Here is a 27,861-nt window from a genome sequence, read left to right on the forward strand (position 1 = left end):
TTTTTTTTTTAGCTAGAGGATTTGAGGGTTTTAAGACCCCTTTTCTCCATTCTCAATTTCTGTGGTGAAAGATTCCACCCTAGTTGACACCAATCTATCTTTCCTTCATTCTGTTCTGGCATAGGGAAATCCTCTGGAAGGTAGCCAAATATATGTTTGCTTGATCTTCTTGTTCTGGTACAAGATTCTTCTCTTCTTAAGGAGCAGAGAGGTAGTTTTTGGGCAAGGTCTGATACAAGTCTATAATTGAGAATTGAACTTAAGTTTCTGAGGTGGATTAATAGAACAAATCAAAACCTTGGAGGATAAGTTTGTGTGAGAACTTGTCTAGAGCAAACCCTTGAAAAAAGTGACGCTATACCTTTTCTGACTTAGTTGAGGCCCCTGTATCTAACTGACACAAGACAGAGGCACGTGAAATTATCCAAAGCAGGATTCTGAAATTTCTGAGGCAAAGTTTATACTTTGAAATAATCGTTGTGGAAAAGATTCCTGTAATTGGTTGTATTGTCCCCCAAGCCGCTGCGGATTTTAGAGAAGAACCAAAGTTCGGGTAGAGAACGGACCCAATTGGAATTGTTTGGCTAGACTGAGAAAGGACGATGAGAATTAACCGTTCATTTCATCCCCTAAGTGCCACAGATTTTGGAGCAGAACCAAAGTTCAGACGGACCTGTCCGGAAATATTTGACTAAGAATGACGGTGGGAATCTCCTGAGCTAGTGTGGGTCCTGAAGCAGGTTGCAGGGGAATTCGTGTCTGTGGAAGAATATGCCCACACAACCCTGTGAGAAGTACTTTGTCTGTACCCGAAACATTTTGTAACTCACAGTCTTTGAGCAAAGGAAGGCTGAAGATCGAGGTTTGTTGTAGCTCGCACCATGTCACAGAAGAAAGCCTAATCTGTGACCTCCTGTTGTTCAGATCTCGTAATAGAGGGAGACTGGAGTGTGACCCCTTGTAGCGTGACTCTGCAACAGATGAAAGGACAGAAGTCAGAGTAGGCTCGAGACTGGCACAATAAGCAAGCAGAGCTTCAGTCCAATTCTGAGGGAGTTATTTGGATGGAATTCAAATAAAATTCCTTTAACTGGTTTTAGCTTGATCCCTGGTTAGAGTATCTAATTCTGATCTCTGCAACTATTAAGGGTGGCTCGTGTCTGTTGTATCAAAGGCTGTTCTGATTTGGAATACGTGTTGCAAGGATTTATGGGCGAGTTAGCACTGCATTGCTGGACTTAACATATTATTGAATGAAACACTGCTTTGTCTTGGTCATCGCTACTATTGTTTTTACGAAAGACTGAACTGTTGAATATTGCATCATTAGGAAAGAATTGTATTGTTCATTGAAACGTACCATAATTGCATTAGCTTTAATAGTTGTATTAGAGAAGAAATTTATTACTGCATAGGAAAAATTCCACTGGTATACTACATAGAAAATTTCAGGTCATAGAATAATAACACTGGCTGGAAATTCAACTGGAAAAATAAATCAGCAGAAGCAAAATACAGATTTCGAAATGCATAGCAAGTTTTGTGCACTTTAAAATCAACTTTTTGTTAAAATTTTCCAAGCTTACAAGGCCTTCCTAGACTGACAATTCGCCTACTGAGAAAAAATAAAAACTACAGCAAATGCCTGGTCCTGTTGTGTGCTGTACTACCTTGTACAACATCCACGAACCGCTGAAGAAACAAGGTAAAAAGACTTTGGACGACTTTCTGCATGTTTGACACTAAACCTGTGCAGAAGTACCTGTCTGAGTCACAGACATGAACACTCACTCTTAGCAAAGACGATGTTTTGCACCAATGGATTGAATAAGCTTGTATCTCATTTGTAAGGGCTGGAACAATGATGCAAGCCCTCCCTTTGTCTCCCATGGTGAGACACAACCTCAACTGGGCCTTGGATCAATTGCCAAGTGCGTGGTGCAATTGTGTAGCCGACTGGGCAAGGTGGTTCAGGTGCATTTTCATCATCAAATAGGTGGAACACGAGCGAGCAGTGGATGGTATTGAAGGATCCCATGGAATGACTATCTGCTCTCTACTACAGTGGAGGCCCATGGCTCCCAATGCTCACCCTACTAATGCCAATATGACCCTCTGGAGGGTTTGGACCCCGTATAGGGAGACCAAACGCAAGATGGAGACCCACTTGCAATCTTGTATAAGATCCAATGTGTCTCCTCACCTTTAAGTATAACAAATCATTAGTGTAATTGAGTAAATAAGCTTACAAACCATGGAACCAAATGGACATTTCCTGGTGGAATACCCTTCCATAATGGGCTTTAGAGCGTACAAGTGTCTCCAAGTTCAAGAAGGAGGTTAACCAAGGACCCTATTAGGTGGTTTCAATCTCTAAGGGAGTGATAGGTCCATAGTACATCCATCAAGATGTAGGTGTCATGTGAACAGAGTGGGGCATCAGGGGAAGGCTCCAAGCCACATGCCACAATACAAGGGTAGCTATGATAAGGGAAACCCACACTTGGGTGTATAGATGTACGAGGGAGCAAACGTGGTACATGAGTTACCCTGGCCTTTGATTTTCCACCCTTCTTCATATGCCTCTTGCCTTTTATTGATTTTTCTTTTTATAACTGCTCGGGGCTCCAGGGGATGAGAGCATTATGTGCATGATATAATAGTGAATACCGCCTTTAGGTTAGGCAGTTCATCGCCTACCAGGGGTTGGGACAATCATGGGTTACTTAATGATGCAGGGGGCCAATACAAGGGACCCTAGGAACCAGGGTGATGGCCATTATGATAGGGGTAGAGCTCATGTTGGCTTTTGTCCATGTGCTAAATTTGTATGTCCCGGCCATCGTTTTTATTTTTCGGTACATTTCCTGTTGAGAGTGGCCAAGTTATGCTTTTTACTTTCTTTTTAGCTACACCAACCTCCGTGTCTTCGTTCTAGGCCCGACCCAAAGTGTGGACAAGGTGAGGGGGAGGCTAATTCCTTGTGGGCCCATTGGACAAATGTGGACCCGGATGGGAAATATGTGAAAAGGGGTTATAATGAGTGGAGAGAAGTGATGTATGTGGTGTCGGGAAGCGGGACTACTCAACCAAAATCAGAATTTCCTATGTAGTGGCACTCTTAAAGCTAGTAGCCAATAAAGGAGATCCCACGGGACTAGGATACAAGGTTATAAGTTGGACAAAGGGTACAAGAGTACAAACCAAGCCCATTCTTTCTGCGGAATCCCCCCACTAATTCATGCCCAAAAGTGTCCATGATAAGTAAACAAAAGTGCCCAACTACATATTGAAAGCCATACCTTCGAGCTTGGAAGGCCCACCTTCAAACATACAATCATGACAAATGAGCGAGGGTGCATAATGGATGGTTTAGGTGGCAGAGATGGTGGCACATCGAGCTATTTGGTGGCTGCAAGGGGCTGCTGGCTGCTAGCCGAGGACTATCTAGGAGAAAAAAAATTCTCCTATGGATATCACCCACAGGTGGTGGGTAATAGGTCTCATTCATGATGACAGGTACAAGGTGGAAAATGAGATTATCTTCTATGAAGGAGAAATGCATTGTCCCAAAATGTACACTTAGTCAGAAGCTCGTTAGAACTACACATAACAAACCAGCCGGGTCATTCACTCTCAGCTCAAGAACTGTACAACAGCATGTATAGAACAGACTGTTCGTGCAAATAGGGGCCGCGAAGGAGAGCAGATTGTAGTAGCAGACCCTTCCAAAAAGCTTAAGGGAAGAAACATAGGTTGCACTGGTTATAAGGAATGCTTAGAGTTATGTGGAAAAAGGTACACAACAACAAAAATGCTTCCTAGGATGACTGAAATTACAGGAAGAGAAGATCTGATCCATGGAAATAGGATGATTTTCAGCCCATCTCCAAGTCTGGTAGTCATTATGAAGGCTGCAAAATCATTCTTGTCGTAGGCAAATGGCTGCAAGATTGCAAGAGAAATTGTCACTACTGAATCTTTGCAGTTTGATGGGCTGTTCTCCCACACAAGGCTGAAGCTAGACAACACCCTAAAAATTGGAAATAAGTCGCCTTCGAGGGAAAAGGAGTCGGCAGCAAAGCATGGACAACGTGTGGAAAATATTGCAAAGGTTTCACTACATAATGGAAGACCCACTACCAACAAACTGTTTTGAAAGGCTTATAGCTGTATCTTTAGCCCAGAATTAACTTATGATGAAACAAGAACAGCAACTATGGCATGATGATGATACCTGCTGGCATGTTAATTATTAGGCAAAGGAAGGAAGTTACAAAGGCTAAAGAAGAGTTTTTGGAAGGGAAATTTTTGGAAGGGGGGACTGTAATATCCCCAAGGGATTAATTGGTCCAAGTGACAAAGTAGCCTATGAATCTCTGTAGGCTATAGACTATGGTCTTTGATAAAGGGGAAAACCCCAAAATACCCTATGTTTGGGCAGCGGAGGGCAAGTTTTGGGGCAGCTGGGGCAAAAAAGCCCAAAGTTGGGGTTTTCTTTGAACCCCACTCAATTAATTAAGGAAGAGAACCCCCGCAAAGAAATCTATAAATACAAGAGAGTTAGAATCATTGGATCATCATTGATGATTGGATTGGATCAATTTGTCTCGGTTTTTCATTGAGGCTGAGGCTCTGAGGGTTATAAGATCCCTTTCCTCCTTTGACTAGTTTCAGTGGAGGTGATCCCACCCTACCTAGTCACCTATCTTTATTTTCTATTTCTGTTCTGGCAAACATGGAAATCATCCATCTCAAGAATAGCAAAGGATTCTGTGGAAGATCTGAAGCAAGCTAATCGAAATTATCTTGTAGGAATGTGAATCTGTTATGCGGAAAAGTGATGAGCTTCCTGAGGTAGGCGAGACTCTGAGGTTGAGACTATGTGAAATTTTTCAAAGGCAGATCAACAAGATTCTTTCTGAATCAATCCATGATTGTTGGAGCATATACAGAGGTCATTTAAGTAGAAAACGAACTCTGCCTGAGGCCAATTAAGTGGGCAACAAATTTTGTTTCAGAAGAGCAGATTCGGGAACGCAAGCCATAGCACAGAGCCGCAGACCCAGGCCACAGGCTGCAGCAGAGCCACAGACCTAGGCTGCAGGCCGCTGCAGCAGAGCCACAGACCCAGGCTGCAGCACAGGGCCGGGCTGCAGGACACAGACCTAGGCCGTGGACAGAGACCATAGGCAGACTTTGGTGCTCTCCTGAGGCTGAATTTCGGTGGTATGCAAAGTAAACATTCCCAAGACAGCGAGATCATTCTGAGGGAGTTCAGCTTCGTCTGAGGTAACTCGGCCTTACCCCGAGTCAGTGAAATCACCCCTAAAAGCAACTCAGTCATATCTGAACACAGTCGGTGGAGTTCTGGGTTCTGAATTTGTTTGGAGGGTCCTCTTTCTGAGGTATTTGGAATATCCCTGGAGCAACTGTGGCCCTCATCAGTATAGCAATCAGATTATTATATCTGTTTTCTAGTCTATGGATTAGTATAGAAGGACCGAGAACTAAATTGCAATTGGTATTAATCAGTTGAATCTCTTGTTTAGTATTGGAACTGTTAAATCACTGGATATAGTACTGTACTTAAATTGTATCTCTTGCTGATGGATGGTCAGTTATAATTATTGTGGATTTAAAGACTGTAATGCTTGTTCGTTAGCATGGTTATGGCTTATTTCGTAGTTGATTAAGGGGAGAAAATTCTTCTGAAACCCCAGCTTTTGTAAAAACCCTAATTGCAAAATTACCCCAGGACATTACAGTTGCTTGTTAGGAGGCTTGTTCTCAAATTGTGTTTGTATTGGTCCTTGAATTGGTTGTTTGGGCAGGTTCATGCCTGAACAGGCTGGTCTAGGCATGAAACGGTCCAAAACCAGTTTAGTACAATGGCCAGGGCTTGTTTGGGGCAAAACTGATCGGAACTGTCTGGTTTTGATAAAGCCACTGTATATCAGCTATCTCTCATAATGAAAGAATAGATACAAAGTATGTTGAATGAAAAAGGATCCTAAAAATAAGAAAAGTACATACCAAGTTGCAAATTAACAGTAGTTTTTAGCTTAAGTTTCACCTTGAAAAGGACTGTAAACTAGAAAATCTCCTTAACAGTTCTTAACATGGAAACCACTTGCACTCATTGTTAAGATCACTGTAAAAAGGTGTCCAAGTTCTAAAGCTTATTGTCTCATCTGGAAAGGTTGAGCCACACACATACTTGACACTAACATGTAAAGCTAGTGAAAATAACTCATCAAGACATAAACCACATGACACTTAAAGGCTACTCATTAGACATTTAAAACATGCTGTCTGTAATGCTAATTTAAGACAAATTTGTAATAGCACTGTCCTCATGCATAATATTCCAGCGTGTTGCTTTTTTCTCACTGTTTTGGTCATCGTCAGGTCTCTCTTGTAAGTAAGATATTGGGAAGTTTTTAAAAGACCTAATCCAAGCATCCAGATCCTATACATCTACTTAAAACTACATGCAAGGTTGGTTATTTAACCTTTTAAAGGAAAATTTCAATTTCAATATTATAACATGAATTTCTGAAATGTTATACAGGGAAAAGATGGAAGAGTGGTACAAGATTAAGAGAGAACGATACAAAGGCTTCAATAGGTTTGTCAAGGAATTCCATAAAAGGAAAGAAAGAGCACATCGTGAGAAGATTGAGAGGTTCCAACGGGAGAAGATCAACCTTCTGAAGAACAACGATGTTGAAGGATATCTTCGGATGGTTCAGGTACAAGTTTTGTCAGTGAATTTAAATTTATTTTATTTACTGGATGCAGTTCAATGTTGGAGCTGCATATTTACAGCCTTTAATCCAAATATATATGTAGCTGCTTATTTACTTTTTATCTGCAGGACACAAAATCAGATCGTGTGAAGCAGCTTTTAAAGGAAACTGAACGATACCTCCAGAAGCTTGGGTTGAAACTGCGAGAGCAGAAAGTGAGGGCAAGGCACGTTGATGATGATATGGATGACAATCAAATGGGGAGTGAATCCAATGAAAGTGACCTTGGTTCTGCTGCTACAGAAGGGAATGATCAAGGACAGGCAAGGATATATGGGCTGCATGTTTTAACACATATTTTTGAGCCTTATTTTGTTTTGTATCTGTCTAAATGATGAAAGCATTCCTTGGTGCAGCATTATCTGGAAAGCAATGAGAAATATTACCTCATGGCTCACAGGTATGTGTTTTCTGTCTATCATCTCTTTCTAGATGTTCATTTTTCAAAATACGGTCAAGAATTTATGATAACTGGTAGGCATTGGATGTTCAAGGTCTTTATGAGTCTCTCTCCATGCTCCTCAGTGTCAATGAATACCTTGTTTGATTCTTTCATCTTTCTCTAGTTAAGCAAATGTTAAGATACCAGACATTTAATATTCAAACTGTTTTTTCCTTTTAATTACAATGTTTTGACCACCTTCGATGTTGATATTTTTGATATAATGCTGTTTTGGTTCAGTGTGAAAGAAACTATCTATGAGCAACCCTGCACATTGGAAGGTGGCAAACTGAGGGAGTAAGTCATATTTAATAACACTGGGAGTGGGGACGGACTTCAGTTCATTTAGTCATAAGCAATAGAGTCATGTTGAACTGGGATTTCTTAATTTGTTATAACAACTCTTAGGCTTTATTTGTCTTTTGAATGGACTGTAATGTTCTTAAGCTATGACAAGCTAATGTCTTCTTTGTTTTCAGATACCAGATGAATGGTCTGAGATGGCTGGTATCATTATACAACAATCATTTGAATGGAATATTGGCAGATGAAATGGGTCTTGGCAAAACAGTGCAGGTAAAAGTGAAATAGCTATTCTCCATTTCCTTCATTCTACTTTCTTTGAAGAAAGTTGTCCTGTGAAATACCTGCCATTGAGATATTTTTGGCTAATTAGAGTTATGGTTTATCAAAATAATAATACTGACACTTAAGGTTGAAGCATGAGTATAACTATAGAAAGGGATCTATCATTTTGAGCAGTACCACTGCTCATCATCAGGGAAGTGAAAAGCCTAATGGATAACTTACCATGTGATCGGATATCTAGTCTTTGCTTTGTTGGTATGAAGGCTTATTGCACAGTGCTGAAGTGAATAGATTGGAAATCTTGACTGTTGAGAATAGTAGTACTGTAATTGTGGTGAATAGATTCAGGTTTTAATTGAATTATGTATACCATATTTAAAAGACTAATCTTTGCAGTTACATAAGCTGAATTGGATTATTGGAGATCTAAAATTGATTGGACTTGGACTGTTGCGAAAAGGTGACTGTAAGAAAGGGATTTACGTTCTGCAAGGCAATCCAGTGTAGTGTTGCTGACATCATGTAAAAAAAAATATTGTAAAGAACAGCAAACATTGGAAGAATTACTAAAAAACAAAATATTAATTTCTTTTCAATTTTTTAACATCTAAAGAAACAAAAACATCAAATAAATGCATTGTCACATAAACATGAAAACAGAATTAATATATAAGATGTTTAATGCTACATCACATATCAACACTGAATCATGTCCTGAATCCTTAGCCCTGACTCAGCCTCAAACTATCAACAAGAAATATCAGATCATCTAGATCATCTAGAGTAGAGTAGGCCATCTAGATCAGCCCTTTCTGCCCTTGTTGTCCTTGACATCTGGCAGGTCCTTTGCCTCCTCTACTCATAGAGAGTACTGCTGCTCCAATACCTCTGCAGACCCAGCTGCTCACAAGTGTTTTGCTCATCCAAAACCCTTGCACACTTCAGCTCAACAGATCTGCCTTATAACAATAACTCTGCTGCTCCAAAGTCAATGTACACAGGCCTAACGAATCTGCCTTCTAATAGTGATCTTGCTACTCCAATATCCCTATACATAGGCTTATATATACCAGTTGCTCATAGTGGGTTTGCCTCATCAAATACCACTGTATATCAGCTCATTAAACATGCAGTTCGCAATTGCGTTTGTGAATAGGTTTCATAATCAATGTTCAACACCCTCTTTAACGCTGCCACCTTTCTCAACTCTGTCCAGACTCCAGCTCTCTCATCATGCCTTTTTTTACGTTGTGCAAGGCTATGGTCCAATCTTGATCTCCATTACCCCTGCAACAAGACCCTAGACAACTAGATCAGATCCTAAGTGTCCAGATCTGAACTCAGCTAGGTATCCTAGCCCTATGGTGGTCTCATATCACTTCAACGGATGCTTTGCTGGCTGCCCTTGCCTCATAAATGGCCTTTGAAAGTCACGACCAGCCCCAGACACCCACAACAGTCATCAACTTTCATTACTTTGTTGGATCAGGCATAGTTTTAAAATTCGGCCATTTCGAAACCGAAACGGCCGAGTTGATCCGTTTCGTTGCCCTCAGAAGTGACTCGGTAGAAGAAATGGTTCGTTTGGCCGAGTCAGCCATGACTCGGCCGAGGGCTGACAACTCGGCCGTTTCCATACTGACTCGGCCGAGTCACAAACAGTGGTCCTTAACCCCAGTAAAACAGCGATTTAACAATTTTTTAATGATTTTTTAAGGTGTTTGCTGACTGGTTTGGACTCCTATGTGTTTTATGAATTAGTTAAATGTTATTTGGGGTCCATTTCCCCCTCCCAAACCCTATTTAACACACTCAAATGCTTTGTACTATTGATATGCTATTCAAATTTCATGGTAATGTTAAATTCTTAAAGTAAAAGTGACATTCTCCTTAATCTTCGTTTTCATCCTTTTACTTAAATTTTTAACATTACCATGAAATGACTTAGGATGTTTGAGAGTGGTTTCAGCCTCATTGGATTTCATATGGAGAAAGTAGAAATTTAAATTTCATTCAAAATCCAGCAGACTTATCAGTTTTTCAGGATTTCAGGATTGGAGGATTGCAATGTTTCCATTGAATTTTGTCATGTATTAGGGTATGGAACTCGTATTTAATCAAGAGCACCAATCCCTCTATGTACCTTGATGTTAGTGACATTGGTTGTCGAACTCCTCTGGGATTCGCTCCCAAACCAGGAGCTTCTGAAAATGTTGCTCCGCTCCCGTTTTCACTTTCGCTCCCCACTTTCGCTCCTGCTCCCAAGTAACACTGAGCCAAATGATGTTGGCAACTCTAGCAGTAGCCACTAGCCAGTAGTACTGGTCACAGACTTTTGTTGTAGAGGCCATTTATAGCCTCCTTGGTTATGTGTTTTTGTTTTGATCTCTATATCATCATCGTGTATGTATTGAACAATGCACTGGGTGCCATTTTGATATAATGGATATATTCATGAGCCTACTTTGATCATATGTTGTCTTCTATCTATATTCTAATGCTGTGTGTTTGGAAACATGAATGAAAATCTTTAAAATTATGTGTTTTTATAAAAAATAAATATTTAATGTATTTTTTACAACGACCGAGTCATTGAAATCGAGCCGACCGAGTCGATACCGAGTCGGAGTCGAGTCGGAGTCGACCCTTGGCCGAGTCGGAGTCGGAGTCGGAGTTTTAAAACTATGGCCGATCAGGCCGTATATTAGCCTCTTAGATGCCCTATGGGCTTACCTTTCCATCATGGCATTCATATTAGACCCTGCGGCATTTCTCTAAGGGGTGAGGCAGCCTGCGACCACCTCCTCCTAGCCAACAGGTGCCCTAAACCAGTGCAGACCTTCCATGTGTTGAAGGATCTAGGGCAATTAGGTGTAGAGTGATTCTTCTTGACTTGATAACAATTTGTGGAGCCTTTTTACAATTACTTGTTAGCTTAATCTTCTTCTTCTTCTTAATGCATGTGTGTGTACTTCATCAAACTGCTCCCAAAAAGATAAGAACAAGAACGCAAGATGTTGGCTCTCTGCCAGGGCCAAAACCTCTCTTCTCTTGAGAGGTAAAACCTTTAGTAAGTTTCTCTTATTGAAGCTTCTTATTGATCACTGCCAAACCCTAGACCCTTGACAAGAATATCCTCCAAGAACAAGTCAAGTCCTTCCTTCTGCCTGTACTATGTTTCGCGGCACTTAGTCCTCCTACTTCTGACACTTCGTTCCCCGGCACTTCGTCCTCCTACTTCTTTCGACAACTGGTGATAGACCTTGTTATGCTTAGTTCTAGAAGAGATATTTTTCCTTGATCCTTAGTGAACTCTTTCACATAAGATGATGCCTTCCTTCTCTTAACCAAATGAGCTTCTTCCTTGAGATGTAGGTACAGACTTAGTATGACTGTCCTGCAGCCCTAATTTCTCGCACGTGTGGTGGTTTGCTTGATGTTGTAGACTCTTTTCTCCTTCGCTTGAGTGCCCTTCTTCTTCGCTAGATTGGGAGGCCTTATAGGCCTAGTTTACTAGCCCCAAATGTTGAGGTATATCAGCTGTGAGTTGCTGCTGTCATAATTGCAGAGATAGGCCTCCTTTTCTCGCATGTGTGGCTGTAGCTTGCCCTAGAAACAATCTTATTTAAGCTTGGTTGTATACCCTTCTTCTTCGCTGCACTTGGAGATCTTTTCTTGTCCTTTGTTCACCCGTTTCTTCCTTCTTTTCTTAGCTAATTTCAGAGTTATGATTGCGTTCTGTTCAGAGGAGTAGAAAACCTCTATATATAGAGGACTGCCCCTCCTTTAGTCCGACTTACTGCTTTGAGGCCGACTTGTCTTCCTTTGCTGCTATAGGTGCTTTTAATGGTGCCATTGCTTCTTTTGATGGTGTCTTTGCTAGGGGATGACTTGACTTTGCTTGGAGGTTACTTCTTTGACTCTTCTACATAATGTAACAGACCCATAAGGTATTTAACATAATTCTTTTGACCTTTTGATTTACCTATAGCACTTTAACATGTGCTAGACCTACTTCAATGAGCAAGAAACTCATTGACATATATTATAAAATTAATATTTCTTTTCTTGAAGAAATACAAATATCAAAAGTACATTTATGAACACCGAACCTAGTTACATTTCCTTCAACACCACACACACACCTTAACAAACTTTCTCTTAGGATCTCAACCCTATGCAATCCTTCTTGGCCTTTTCTACAGGCCTAACCCTCCTCGACCTCCTTTTAGACCACTTGTAGGCTTACAAAGTCGGCTAACAGTGCTCCCACTAGGTCTTTGACCCTTTCGAACTTGACCTAAGGCCCTTGTAACTTATATGGTGAGTCCTGAGTGAGCTCAGCCATTGTTTTTAAAAATGGCCGGCTTGAAACCGACTCGGCCGAGTTGGTCTGAGGCAGACCTCCCAGCATTGACCCGGCCTAGGAAACGGTTCGGCTGGCCGGGTTGTCTAACAACGTGGCTGGTTTGGTATTAACCCAGTCGGCTCAGCCGAGTTCGTAATAACTTGGCCGGATTGCGTATAGTGGCCCAGTAACCCATAAAAACTGCGTTTTTTTTTAAATGTTATGTGTGGGGGACTCCAAAGCAATTTATTTTTTGTTTATTTGGTCTTTGGGGTTCATCCCCTCTCCTAAACCCTATTTAACTCACCTAACCCCTCTCATTTCCTCATAGCCATCTCATGCATTTGAGTGAGAATTTCAGTGAGAGCTTGTGAGGAGTTGTTGAGTTTGTTTTTGGAGCAGTAGTGAGGAGTCTTGGGCAAGCATTGTAGCTAGAGTGAGGAGCTTCATGGGTAGCCATTTGGAGCAGCATTGAGGAGTTGGTTTCTTAGAGCAAGCTTGAGGAGGCAGTTTGTGCCTAGAGGTATTCTTTTTCACTTTTAGAAATCTGTTTTTGCTTATTAAATTTTATGTGCAAATCTTGAAATCCTAAAGAGTGTTTTTTGTGAAAGAAATGAACATTGAATCAATGTTTTTTTGTTTTGTTTTCATTTTTAGATTTTTTGCTTTCATTTACAAGTCAAAAAATGGCACCTAGAGTGAAAGATGCTGCTTGGGCATATGTTGAAATGGTTGATAGTCAAATGCATTGCAAATTTTGCCATAGGAAAATTAAGGAAGGTCCTGGGGGCATTAATAGGCTGAAACAACACTTGGCGGGGATTAGAGGCTAAATTACTCCATGTACCTCACCAGAAATTAGGGAGATTAGGAAGGATTTGTTAGCTAGCTTTGAGAAGTTTAAAGAAGATAAGGCTAGGCAAAAAGAGTTAGAGGCCGAAATTGGGAGGAAGAGGAATTTACAGAAAATGCTGGCTACCAACCCCCATTTTGATTTTGAGGGTTCTTCCTCTATCCCTTGTACTGATGCATCCAACCCCTTCTGATATGTTCCTCCCTCTTTTGAGTCTATTCAAGAAAAGGGAAAGGGTAAAATGAAAAAGGGTGATATGAATATCAAAAGTTATTTCACTCCCTCCTCTCCATCAGATGCACATGGTCCTCAAGCTAGTAGAAGTCAAATGTATCCCACTTTAGATGACCATTGGAAGAAAGAATTGAGGGAGACTGCTTGTGATTACATAGCTAGATGGTGGTATGATGCTGATATCCCCTTCAATGCTTCTCGTTCACCATATTATGAGCCTATGTTTGATGCCATACATGCTGCTAGAAAAGGCTTCAAAGGCCCTACTATGCATGAGCTAAGGGGGTATCGTTTGTAGAAATAAATTTTATCCATTAATGACTATTTGAAAGATTTCAAGGACTCATGGGCAAGAACAGGATGTACCATCATGTCAGATGGATGGACTGATCAAAGAGATCGTACCATCATAAACTTTCTTATCTTCTGCCCACAGGGAACCATGTTTCTAAACGCAGTTGATGCATATGATAAGGTAAAAGATGGGCAATTGTTGTTTCAGCTATTGGATGAGGTTGTTGAGGAGGTGGGGGTGGCTAATGTTGTTCATGTCATCACAGATAATGTCTCTAACTGTGTTCTTGCTGGTAAACTGTTAGAGGAAAAATATAGGACCATCTTTTGGTCCCATGTGCTGCACATTGCATAGACCTCATGCTTGAGGATATTGGCAAATTAGGTTGGGTCAAAAACACTGTAGATCATGCCAAAAGCATAACAAAATTTATCTACATTCATTCATGGATTTTGAGCCTGATGAGGAAACACATAGGGTGCAGGGATATTATTAGGCCTGCCATCACTAGATTTGCTACTCATTTTTTGACATTGCAATCTATGCTTTCACAACATAGAAACTTGCAAAAGATTTTTTCCAGTGAAGAATGGAGTCAAAGCCAGTGGTCTCACAAACTGGAAGGCAAAGAATTGAAAAAGAAAGTTAATGAAGAAATATTTTGGAGAAAGGCGATAGAGATTGTGAAGCTTGCTTAGCCACTGGTTAAGGTGTTGCGGTTGGTGGATGGGGAAAGATTGGATATGGCCTTCATTTATGAGGCTATGGATCAAGCAAAGGAGCAAATAAACAGGGCATACAAGGATAAAGTGGCTAAGTATGGGCCCATTTGGGCAATCATTGATAAAACTGGAACAATCAACTCCATCGCCCTATACATGCAGCTGGGTATTTTTTGAACCCATGGTATCATTATAAAGCTAAGGCGACAGGAGCTTTGAGGGGGGAGGTTAGAGATGGATTAATTAATTGCATTGATCACATGATCCCATTGGAGTGTGATCAGCTGGAGATACACCGACAGGTCACAACCTTTAGCACTGCCTCAGGTACCTTTGGGAAGAACCTAGCAAAGATTGCAAGGGAAGCAGATGAGCCAGGTAAACAAAAATTTCAATTTTCAATTTCTCAATACTTATTTTGTTAAATCGTTTATAGTTTGAAAGTTGGATATAATTTATAATTTGTAATTTGCTAACTCATTACACTCCTATGTTTTTTGCAGCACAATGTTGGGAGGCTTTTGGTAGCCATTGTCCAGAATTGCAGAAGTTTGCAATTCGTATTTTGAGCGCAATTGGTTTGTCTTTGAGAGGATTCACACAAAGAAGAGAAATCATTTCGATAAAAAATGATTAAATGATCTAGTATATGTCCAATATAACCTCCGGCTTAGGCGCAACCAATTGTTGAACAAAAAGACCTGATTCGGATCCCATTGTGTTGGAAGACATTGATCCAACATCAGATTGGGTAGCGGAGAGTCATCCAGCAGAGTTTGCTTCTGATGAGGATATTGATTATGACTAACAGACGATAGCATCACTCGAACATAATGTTTAGTTGAATGCAGATCCTGATCTACTTGTACTAGCATCAACCTCAGAGCTAGCAAGTCCTTCAGTTGCAGGCGCTTCCTCTGCTCAGCCACGATAGAAGCGCATATCTCGTCTATCTCAGCTTGCAGCTGCTGCATAGCCTGCTAGTGCTACCACTTCTATAGTTGCAGTTGGAGATGATGATGAGGAGGAGCCATGGGCCCCCCTGTCTGACTTTGATGATTATCCAGAGATTGATCCACATGATCTCGGCTCCTCTGGCAGTAGCTAGTAGTACTGGTCACAATTTACTTTTGATGTAGAGGCCATTTCTAGCCTCCTTGGTTATGTGTTTTTGTTTTGATCTCTATATCATGATCATGTATGTACTATGTATTGGACAGTGCATTGGGTGCCATTTTCATATAATGGATATATTCATGAGCTTACTTTGATCATATGTTGTCTTCTATCTATATTCTAATGCTGTGTGTTCGGAAACATGAATGAAAATCTTTAAAATTATGTTTTTTTATAAAAAAAATAAATATTTAATGTATTTTTTACAATGACCGAGTCATTGAAATCGATCCGACCGAGTCGATATCGAGTTGGAGTTGGAGTCGGAGTCGACCCTCGTCCAAGTCGGAGTTTTAAAACATCGAGCTCAAACCTCCTATCTGCAACACTACATGCCTCTTGGCCTTCCTTTTCAACACATCTAGGGCTTCGACCCTCTCCATAGAGTAGAACATAGCAAATCATATTTTTAGTTTTCAGGAATCAATTTTGAAGGATAGGGCAAGTGGCCTAGTGCAAGTGCAAGATCGCCAAAGAGTGCAAGATCAACAAAACATTAGTTTCCAGCTAGTGTGTATTCCTCACAACATCATTTTTTGTGTACATTTACTGGAGGAGGCCGAGTTTGATTTTGCAAGGGAAACAAAGGGTTTCCAGGTCGATTTGCCAGTTGTAGTGGTGGGGAAAATTTCTCGGAGCTTTGCCAATATTTGGCAAGAAAATCTATGTACTCTCTAAATTGATGAAGATAATAAAATATAAACCCTCATTTGTTGCACCAGTTTTCCCTTTAGGGTTATTCCAGAGACGTTAGTCTAAAAAAACCATGTTAATATTTGTGTGTGTGCATCTGTTTCTCAGTTCTTGATTTATTTTCTGTAGCGTTCGATTTAATGGTGAAGATTGCGGTAGTGAGCTATTCGTTATTTGTCGTTAATTAAATAACAAAAGACAAATAAACTACATTAGTTAGAAGAATATTTTCCGAAGTATTCCAATTGTGGATTTCTCAGATGGTATCAAAGCGTAGTTGATCATATCTGTGGCTCAGAGGCAGAAGAAGTAGATCGTGCAGTTTCAGAGGGAGATTTGAAGCACATGTTCCAGATTGTGCAGGCCAAGCCAAAGGTTTGATTTGCAGAGGAGCAAAAAATCAATTTCTAGATCCAAGTGGAGGAAAAAGTTGATTTTGCTTCAAATTTGTGGCCGCATCAGTGGTATTACTGGGAAGTAATTTTGGTTAGTAGATCAGTCAGTTCGCAGAGTAGATTTGGGCGCAAAAGATTTGCAACAAGGGTTGCAACTATAGATTTGCGTAGGGAAGGAAGAGAAAAGCACACACAGGGAAGTTCCAGTTTATTTCTTGAAGGTTTCTATATTTCCAATTGCAAGAAATGAGGCCTTAATTTTCAGTAGAAAAAGGCCTTACAGACTTGCTAGTCTAGCCAGTGTGCATTACAGGGTCAGGAATGTGTGTGCTGGAAGGTAGAGCGAGCTGCTTAGAAAGGAATATCTGGCAGTGCAAGTTCTAAGTAGGACACCATATGCCAGTGCAGGAATAGATCTGCCAGTGCAGGAATAGATATGTGCATTCTAGGAGGAGTGCGAGTAGAAGAGGAGGCCAGATCTAGTTGTCGGGAAGAGAATGAGATTTACGGCATATACTTCTCTAGTATTCTCAGAGTTAGAAAAGGTCGATTTGTTAGAAAATCGAGAAGGCAGAAATATTTTTTATGTTGATAATTACTTGTGATATTATTATGTTTTTATTAACTTCTTTATGTTTTTTCTTTATCTTCTTCTCATCAAGCAATTGTCAAAGCAAAAACATGAAGATCACGGACACCAAAAGTTGGCACTCAGCCATGGCTAAAACCCTTATATAGTGGAAAACCCAGTCATAAACTCTTCCTTCAGTAGATTCAAAATGAGATAGACCAAGACCTTAGACCAACAAACTTTCCTCCTCCACCAAGTCAACCTTCCAAGATGATTTAGTAGTCTCTTCTTATCCAGCAACTTCAACCCAACAACAATCCAGAAATTCGACTTCCTAGCTACAAAATTTCAACCCCCAACTACAAAATTTTGGCCCAGCTTCAGCTCTGCAGTTTTCGGCCCCTCCAACAACGTCACAACTTCACATGTGAGAGAGAGAGAGAGAATTTCGACTTCTTATGCTTGAGAGAGACCTCCTTCTTCTTCTCTAGCCCTTTCCTCTTCTTTCCTTGAAATTTGCACTTTTTCTGGCCCTAGAAGTTGCAGATCGAACTTGATGAGTGAGAGTGACAAATGAGGTCGAGTTGTTGCCTTTATATAGGTGTTTCCACCCCTCATATTAGGCTGATGTGTCCAGTTTGAGGTCGACATGGTCGAGGAGGCCTAATGGACCTATTTAACAATAAAATAAATTTATTCTTTGACAAATAGAGACCCAGAAGGGTGTTTTACAATATGACATGGACAAGGACACTTGACATAAACCCTAGAAGCCTTCAATGGACGCTTTGACCTACAAACAATTGACCGAAGCATGAAATCCAAGCTTTATTAAGCCAATTTATTTTTCTTTCTTTTGACAAATATTTTTCATTATGACTCGAATACAATTATGAAGACCAACACTAGTTATATTCTTCAACACTCCCTCTTAACTAGGGAGGTATTCATAATTACATATATATAAAGGTACATGGAAGATCTAAAAAATGAACTATGAAGAGTTCTAGCACACTCAGTTCTACGGACTAGATACCTGACTAGGGTATTCTATCTAGGTGGGACTAAGATGGACTCAAGCTTTCAGCCACTCTAGGTACCATCAAGCTTACTAGCTAACCATCAACCCAGGGATCTAGGTGCGTATCCAAGGTCAGAGCTCCATGACCAATGCCACCCTCCCTCTTCGAGATTTAAACATCAACACACAGGCCGACCAAATGTCCTCCCAAGCATCTACCATTAGATGCTTCAACTCTCCCTATCAAACTAGATATATCCATTTGTCCAAGCATGCTTCTAGAGTGTTCAACCTTTTTATGGAGAGATTTACTTGTACAAACACAAACCCCAATCAATAATAAACTTTCAAATATACATATAAGTAAATACAAACCTTCGGGGTCCTCAATCGTTCTGATGCTACTTTCATCATATAATTTATCGGAAGCTTTCTTCTTCTTTCATTTCTTCAACAACACCAAATATATCTTCATATCTTTCTCAAGTCTTTTGTTTGCAACTTCATGAACATTTATTGATAGTACTTTTGCTTACTTCAAAGTATTCATTGTCATAATATGCCCTCCCTCTTAACTAGGGAGATATACCCTTTCTTCTATCTAGGCTCCCTCTTAACTTAAGGAGATAAACCATTTCCTTGTTTTATAACATTGAAGAACTTTTCATGGCTTCTATTCCTTCTTATGGTATCAAGGTTATCTTAATCATCATCATTCACGTAACTTCCTTCATCATGCTTAGCAATATTTTCAAGTCATCTTTACTTACGAACATCTTCATCATCTTGAATATTATGTACCTGAAAAACTTTTAATAGCAAGTACAAACATATAGAAGCATGAAGTTAACTATATTAGAATTATATGGAAGCATTTTGACTTTAGATATTAAACACCTAAACTTAGTTAGGTTCATAATTAGCAAGAGACACATAATTTTACATACTGGACTTCAACTTCTTTATAAGGTTTTGTCATAAACCCTAGACTCCATCTTCGAGACACAAAGGCTTTAGATATCAACTATTCAATCAAATAAAATTCTACTATATATCTAACAATAAACTCTATGACGGACTTTACTAGGGTTTGTTCCGAACCCTAGATTTTCGTCATCAAAAGTTAAAACCATATCACTAATATCATCTAGTCCTAGAATATCAATGTTTACTAGGGCTTTGTTACAAACCCTAGATTTTACAAATCAAAACGTGAGTATCAACAATTAAATTAGCATACTCACATATATCTAGAATTTCATAACCATGCACTAGCATACTGTTATGTAAAAATTAATCAAGTCTATAATTGTTAATTAATTAGGCAAAGGGCATGATCAAAGATCATGTGCATTCATCAAGAGGCGCCCAAGGTAGTATTTGAGCCAGGGGCCTCCCACATTTGTAATTTTCCATCAATTTATTAATAAAAGATGTGTATAATTGTTATTTATTGAGTCTGTTGATTCCATTTAGTATCAGAGCTAGGTTCGTTCCTCTGAGTCGTTCGGGTGCCAATGTCATCTTCTACCTGCTATTCTGCTGCTTTTCTGGTTCCACCACTCAGTCTTCTGGCAACGTACAGTTCCTCTTTCACCACTCACTCTTCTGCCAACGTACAATTCCGCTCGTTGTGTTTTCCTTCCCCTCGCCAAAACGATGCGTTTTCTCCCTCGTGGCTGTTCCGCAACATAACCTTGTCATCGTTCCACCAAATCGATAACCGACCTCTCGTCAGCATTTTCGTGCCTCTGTTGTCACCTTTGTTCTGACCATGATAGACAGTCCCCTCTTCTCTGCCGTTTACTGTCGAGCCCAACGCCACCTATCACTCTCCCGACATGCCAGTCAAAACTTGGGTCAGCCACCAGAAGCAGTCACGTTATTTCGGTTCGTTTGGTATGACATTCTAATTCAATTATATAGTCACACTATAATTCAATTATATATATATATAGTTAATAAATTCATATAATAATAATAATAACAATAATAATAATACATAGTGTTAAAATTTTTTTAGGATCAACTTGAGAAAAAGAGTTAAGCTAGATAAGTATACCCCACCTCATACCTGACCCATGTCTTCATCAATGTCAATGGTCGATTTTAATAAAAGATTGATAGATCTTGAGACTAAGATGACTGGACATGGCGAAAAAATCAAGGTGCTCTAGGATACAACAAAGAGAATAGAGAGTCAGCTCGAGCATAACCATAACGAAAAAGGATCATGCCATCCTTTTAAATAAGGTGGATCTAAATCATAATCAGGCAATATCGATGTTGAGTTGTATTTGTGAGAAGTTGAAAATCACTCTTGATCAAATACCCCAGAATAATGAAGCTACTCAACATCTCAATTCTTCGGATATATCAAACTTGTCAGACTCACATGAGAAACAAGAGTCTCTAGAAGCATCGTCCATCCCCCATCAACAAAATGGTAACATGAATTTTTAGAATATGCAGCTCTGAAATCAATACTCCAATATGCAGCTTGCAAATCAATACCCCTTATTCACTCCATCAGTTGCTACATATCAGCGAAGAGCAAAATTTGAGCTCCCCAAATTCGATGGTAATGAAAAGTGCAGTGTTGCATGGTTCAATAAAGCAGAAGAATATTTTAAAATTTACAATATTGACAATGATGATGAAAAGATTAGGCATGCATCCATGCAAATGGAAGGTGAAGCATATGATTGTATATGTGGTGGAAGAAGACGACACTTGCTACCAGTTGGAAGAAATTAAAAAATGCATTCCTTAAGAGGCTCCAAGGTGTAAAGGAAGAAGAGTTCTTCTCCGCACTCACTAGACTGCAACAAAAAGGAGATGTGGACGAATACGCTTGAGAATGGGAAACTTTAGCTACACGAGTACTTGGATTATCAGAAACTCGTCTCATTCAGTCATATGTCACGGGATGTAAACCCCATCTCCAAGATGAGCTTTAGCTTCATGACATCACTTCTATAGAAGTAGCAAGACAAAAGACAAAAGCTACTGAAAAGAAGCACGAAAAGACGTAGTGGCTAAAAGTTGAAAGAGAATATTTGAGACGAAGATTTCCCCAAACCGTAGACATGGATAGTACAAAATATGTTCTAGCACATCTTCATCAAGGAGAAAAAGCTAAATGGGAAATGCAAAAAATGAAAGAAGGAAAATGCAAACGTTGTGGCGAAAAATGGGACCCTAAACATAGATGTGCTAAGAGAAAAGAAACCAAGAACTTGTATAAGTGTGAAGCAACTAATGATTCAGATAGTGAAGACTCAAACGTAGAAGAGATCGAAGATTCACCACAATTTTCTCCAGAACCTGATAACGAGAATATTTCGCAAGTGTCGTTATCGGCCATGATAGGGATATCACAGCCCCAAACATTGAAGTTAAATGGTCTTATAAAAAAAAGTAACGTAATGGTTCTAATCGATACTGGTAGCACCCACAACTTTTTGGACTCAAATATGGTGAAAAGGCTCAACATTTTCACGTTTCCTATGCCCAACATGAAAGTTATGGTAGCTGACGGTAAGAAAATTGAAAAGGTAGGGAAATGCCATAAAGTCAAATTACAGATTCAAGACTATAATCTAGAGTCTCTGTTCTACACTGTACCATTAGGAGGAGTGGATGTGGTCCTGGATATCCAATGGCTACAAACCTTAAGCACTTACTCTGCCAATCATCAAAAGTGATTTATAAAATATAAATGGGAAGGGCAGAAATACAATTTATATGGGTTCCAACCCCTTGAGAATCAAATTGTATCATCATTCCAGATCATGAAAATGATTGGAAAGGGAGGACCAACGTATTTAGTGCAGTGTCATCAATTAGAAATGCTAACTTCAAACATGATTAACAAAGATTCCCCTGAAATCCAAGAACTAATTCAAAAGCATGAGAAGGTGTTCCAATACCTTCCAATGAAGTTGCCCCCTAAAAGAGAAATCAAGCATACAATCGAAGTCAAATTGGGATCAAATCCCATCAACATCAAACCATATCGATATCCACATCAAAAAACCAAAATTGAGAGATTAGTCCAGGATCTTTTAAAATGTTGCATTATCACAAAAAGTAGAAGTCCATATGCTGCTCTAGCCGTATTAGTTTGAAAAAAGGATAGATCGTTTAGGCTATGCGTAGATTACTGAGGGCTAAACAAGATAACGATTAAGAACAAGTTTCCAATTCCGTTTATCGATGAAATGCTGGATGAACTACACGGAGCTAAATACTTCTCAAAATTAGATTTGAGATCAGGGTACTACCAAATAAGAATAAAATTGGAAGACATAGCAAAAAATACATTCCGAACACATGAAGGTCATTACGAGTTTAAAGTAATGCCTTTTGGGTTAACCAATGCACCAACAATATTCCAAGCTACTATGAATGAGCTATTCCGTCCATATCCAAGGAATTTTGTGTTAGTGTTCTTTGATGACATTTTAATTTATAGTAAAACATGGAAGGAGCACCTACAACATTTGGAGCAAGTTCTTACTATATTAGAAGAGCATCAGTTCTATGCGAAGAAGCCCAAATGGACTTTTGGGAAAAAAGTAGAGTATCTCAGACATATAATATCCAAGGAAGGAGTAAAAGTGGATCCTAATAAGATGAAGGCTATAAAGGAATGGCCCAAAGCAGTTAATATCTCCAAGCTAAGAGGATTCTTAGGATTGATTGGTATTGTTGAAGATTTATTAAAAACTATGCCCATATAACCACATCCGTAATGAACCTTCTAAAGAAGAACTCATTTCGATGGAATGATGAAGCAGAAAAGTGTTTTGAAGACTTGAAGGAAGTTATGTCTAATGCCCCTATATTGGCAACTCTAGACTTCTCAAAACCATTTGTAATTGAGTGTGATGCTTCAGGTTTTGGCATAGGAGCAGTACTAATGCAGGATGGTCACCCAATCGCGTTTGAAAGTAGGAAGCTCAATAAGCAAGAATGTCTCAAGTCTACATACAACAAGGAAATGCTTGCTATTATGCACGCATTAGCCAAATGGAGACAATATCTCTTGGGAAGTAAGTTCTTAATACAAATAGATCATAATAGTCTTCAACGCAGAAAACACTATCTATAGAACAACAAAAATGGATTGAAAAATCACTGCCTTCAACATGGATATATTACGTATGAAAGGGAAAGATAATGTAGTAACTGATGCTCTGTCTAGGAAAGACAAAGAACCATCATTACTTGCAATTACAGTTGTTGTTCCCGAATGGCTTAATGAGATTCGAAATGATTATGCAAAAGTTCTAGAAATAAGTGCTATAATCAATAACCTTCCTCAGAATTCAAAATTTGAATGGAAAAACGATATTCTATGGTACAATGGAAGAATTTATCTGAGATCAAACTCCAAATTTAAAGCCAAGATTCTCAAAGAGTCGCATGATTCACTTCAACAGACATGTCGGATTCTTTAAAACCTACTATAATGCACGTTAGTCATTCTTTTGGAAGGGAATGAATAATGATATTCAAAAATATGTAGCAGAATGCGATAAATGCCAGAGGAATAAAAATGAAAATATTATGACACCTGGACTACTTCATCCTTTAAATATCCTGAATCAGAAATGGGAGGAAATATCAATGGACTTTATCGAAGGTTTACCTGTGTTTGATGGTAAGGATAAAATTCTTGTAGTAGTCGACAGACTCACCAAGTATGCTCACTTTATTGGAATGAGGAAATCAGACTCAACAAAACAAATCGCTGAGATATTTTGCAAAAATGTTTACAAATTACATGGATTTCCCAAGGTCATTGTGAGCGATAGAGATGCCAAATTCAAGGGTAATTTTTGGAAGGAATTTTTCAAACATATAGGAACCTACCTCAACATGAGTTCAGCCTACCATCCTCAAATAGATGGCCAAACAAAGGTTGTCAATAAATGTTTAGAAACCTACCTACAGGTTACATTGTTATGCCACATACAAACAAAATAAGTGGGCTCAATGGTTACATTTGTTGAATGGTGGTACAATTCTACTTACCACACGTCAACGAAAATGACTCCATTTCAAGCTCTGTACGGTTATGAACCTCTGAAATGGAAGGACTTTGCTATCATTGAGACAAAACTTCCAGTTGTTAAAGACTTGTTAGAAGAAACCCAAAAAGTTGTCGAAACTCTAAAAGAAAATCTAAATAATGCAAGAAATCCTATGAAACAACGAGATGACCGAAACAAAATCGAGAGAGAATTTGAAGTTGGAGAATGGGTATTTGTTAAACTTCAGCCTTACAAGTAGTTGTCCTTAAAACAAAAGGGAAAAAACAAATTGGCGCTAAGGTTTTATGGACCGTACCAGATCAACAAAAAGATCAACCAAGTAGAATGTAATTTAAGCGTTCCTGATAAAAGTCTTGTTCACAACGTTTTCCATGTATCCTGCCTTAAAAAAGCACTTAGCGAACATCAATCAGCACAAACAACACTTCCAACCTTAGATGGCAAAGGAAGGGTCATTCTAGAACTAGAAGGTATCATCTCCATCAGGGAAAAGAAGCTGCGATCATGAGTAATCAAAGAATACCTCATCAAGTGGAAGGACTCACTAGAAGAAGAAGCTTCCTAGGAGACAAAAGTGTTTCATTAACAACACCTGTCGTTATGTATGCTTTGAGGACAAAATATCTTTTCAATAGGAAACCAATGTTATGTAAAAATTAATAAAGTCTATAATTATTAATTAATTAGGTAAAGGGCATGATCAAAGATCATACCCATTCATCAAGAGGCACCCAAGGCAATGTTTAAGCCCGGGGCTTCCCACATTTGTAATCATCCATCAATTTATTAATAAAATATGTGTATAATTGTTATCTATTGAGTCTGTTGCCCGATACAAAAACATTAATACATCAAAGTTATATATACAACAATTTTCATTGGGCTAGGGTTTTGATCAAACATATGAACATACACCTAGGGCTTTATATCTAGGATTCTTATTTACAAGGGTTTTGTTCACAAACCCTAATTCACCAAACCCTAAAGATCTAGGTTTTCAATACGTAATTTAGAGACACAACAAACCCTAAAGCGCTAGGGTTTCTATCGTAACAATACCAAAACCTAAACATCAAAAGAATATGATCAACAACCCTAAGTAAACTAGGGTTTCATAATCAATATTGACATACCCTTAGCAGCAAGAGGCTAGAGTTTTATAGTGAACCCTAAAGGTTTGGGTTACACAAGAATGATCAAATAATATCATGAGGGTAGATTCAATCTAATGATTAATCACCCTAACAAGAATCTTTGTGATTTAAAACCCTAGACATAACAATGTTAGTAATGTAAAGCAAATTTCAAAAGAAGAATGATTGTACCTTTTACATGAAGAGAACTTTATGACAAAGCTTATAGTCTTGAACAGTGTTGCGGGGGAGCGCCCCCCCCCCCCTTCGAACTCGCTCCCGAAGCGCGCTCCGGGCGGGAGCGGCTCGGGAGCGCGCTCCCGTAAAAAAATTTACGCTCCCTGGTTTGATAGGGAGCGTTTCAGGGAGCGATCGCTCCCCGCGCTCCCAGAGCGTTTTTTAATGCCCGGGAGCGATCGCGATCGCTCCCTGATCGCTCCCGGGCATTAAAAAACGCTCCGGGAGCGATTTTAGTCGCGCCGGGAGCGGTTCGGCGGAAAAAAAATCCGCCGGACCCGAAAATTCCCAAAATTTTAGAAATTTTTTTATATTTTATAAGCCCAATGGGCCAAAAACATTTCATTTCAACTTGATTGAGCAAGAGATTGAGAGCTTGAGCAAGAGATTGAGAGCTGGAGCAAGAGCTGAGGAGCAAGGAGCCAGAGCTGAGGAGCGAGGAGCAAGTGCCAAGGAGCGAGGAGCAAGCCTACAGAGGTAAGTAACTTAATCATTTAGTTAGTTTAGCTGGTTAGGTAGTTAATTTGGTTAGTTTAATTTAGCTCTTTGAGTTTAAAGATCATGTATTTAAATTAAATTAATAAACTAAATGAATTAATCCCAATAAACTAAATTATCCTGCAGATTCAAGACTCAAACCCTACAAACATGATAACATCAAACACCATGGACCTGGGGATATTTATTGGCATTTTCCTCTTCCTGATCCCTTTTATGGTTATTATGGTGGTGGAGAGTAGGAAACGGAGGGGGCCTGAAACTGAAGAGGTGGATGAAGAAGCCGGAGGAAGTCAAATGGGTGAAAACCCCAGTGAGGAGGAGGTGGAGGGTGAACATGACCCTCAAAAAACTAAACAAGACCAAACTCCACTGTGGAAATATGTTCAAAGGGCTGAAACAGGGAGAGGGGGTGGAACCACTAAATTTCATTGCCCCCATTGCAACACTGATTACACAGGTTCATACACCCGTGCTAGAAGACACCTCTGCGGGAAAAGGCCATGGGATGGAGAGAAACAAATAGGAATCAAAACTTGTGCAGCGGTGTCAACAGCAGATAGAGCCAAATACATAAAGGAAGAGGAGGAAGCCCAATACAGAACAAAAAGATCAAGGGGTTTCTTTGAACCAAGCTCACAAAGAACTCCTTCAGTATCCTCAGGCCAAGGCAGTGGATATGGACATGGAGGCACAGGGTCATCATCTTTGAGGCGTAGAACCATATCAGATTTCCTTGATGAGGGGTGTAGGAATGATGTGGATTCAAAAGTTTACAGGTTCCTCTATGCATGTGGGATACCATTCAATGTTCTACGCTCACCTTATTGGCACGAAATGGTTTCTGCCATAAATGATGCCCCTAAAGGATACAAGAGCCCTGGGTATGACAAGGCAAGAACTGTTGGCCTTGATCATGAAAAAGCAAAAATATCACATTCTTTGAATAAAATGACAAGTTCTTGGACTGACAATGGGGTGTCCATTGTATCTGATGGATGGACAAATGTAAAAGGCAAGCCATTGATAAGTGTTCTTGCTGTGTCCCGAAGTGGTCCCATCTTTCTAGCTGCACATGATTACTCAGACAAGTTCAAGACCGCTATCAACATTGCAGAAGCATTGCTTGAAACAATTGAGTGTATTGGCCCATACAATGTCATCCAAGTCATCACTGATAATGCTCCTAATTGTAAGGCAGCGGGAGCAATTATTGAGGATAAATACCCGAACATATTTTGGTCTGGATGTTTGGTTCACACATTGAACCTTCTATTGCATGATATTGTCAAAAACAAAAATGAACAATACCAATGGATTGGTGATTTGTACAAGAAAGGAAAAAAAATGATAAAATTTATTACAAATCATAGCAATACCCATGGCCTTTTCCGCAGTCACTCGAGATTGGAGTTGCTGAAGATTGCGAGGACTAGATTTGGTAGCTATTACCTCACCTTCAAGCGCCTTTTGAAGGTAAGAGAGGCATTAGCTAGCATGGTATCAAGTCCACATTGGCAGGTGTTAAAGGAAAGGGCTACAAATGTAGCTGACATGGCAGGTTTTGAAACGGTGGAGGAGGCCGCTCTTGATGGGCAGTTTTGGACAACTGTGAGACAGGTATTGGATTTCACCAAGCCAATTTATAACATGATTCGGTTTGCAGATACAGACAAACCAGTGATTGGCGAGGTGTATGAGCAAATGGATACCATGTTGGGGGAAATAAAAGACATTGTTCATAATAAAGATCCCAACTTGTACAAACTGATTCATGATTG

At 39.6% G+C, this 27,861-nt stretch overlaps 1 protein-coding gene across 4 annotated transcripts in view; it reads left to right on the top strand.

Moving 5' to 3' along the window:
• Positions 1 to 27,861, top strand: part of LOC149140382 (uncharacterized) — a 241,685-nt gene that overhangs the window by 152,543 nt on the left and 61,281 nt on the right. For all 4 annotated transcript variants that reach the window (XM_089449709.1, XM_089449710.1, XM_089449711.1 and 1 more), the window contains 5 exons: positions 6,575 to 6,755; positions 6,881 to 7,075; positions 7,169 to 7,212; positions 7,495 to 7,551; positions 7,734 to 7,830. In XM_089449709.1, the coding sequence (XP_089305835.1) occupies positions 6,575 to 6,755; positions 6,881 to 7,075; positions 7,169 to 7,212; positions 7,495 to 7,551; positions 7,734 to 7,830 (574 nt within the window). The remainder of the gene's footprint in view (positions 1 to 6,574; positions 6,756 to 6,880; positions 7,076 to 7,168; positions 7,213 to 7,494; positions 7,552 to 7,733; positions 7,831 to 27,861) is intronic.

The sequence above is a fragment of the Pinus tabuliformis genome, chromosome X (assembly GCF_031772625.1).
Source record: "Pinus tabuliformis cultivar Carrire ecotype Pingquan chromosome X, CPIR1, whole genome shotgun sequence".
NCBI lineage: Eukaryota > Viridiplantae > Streptophyta > Pinopsida > Pinales > Pinaceae > Pinus > Pinus tabuliformis.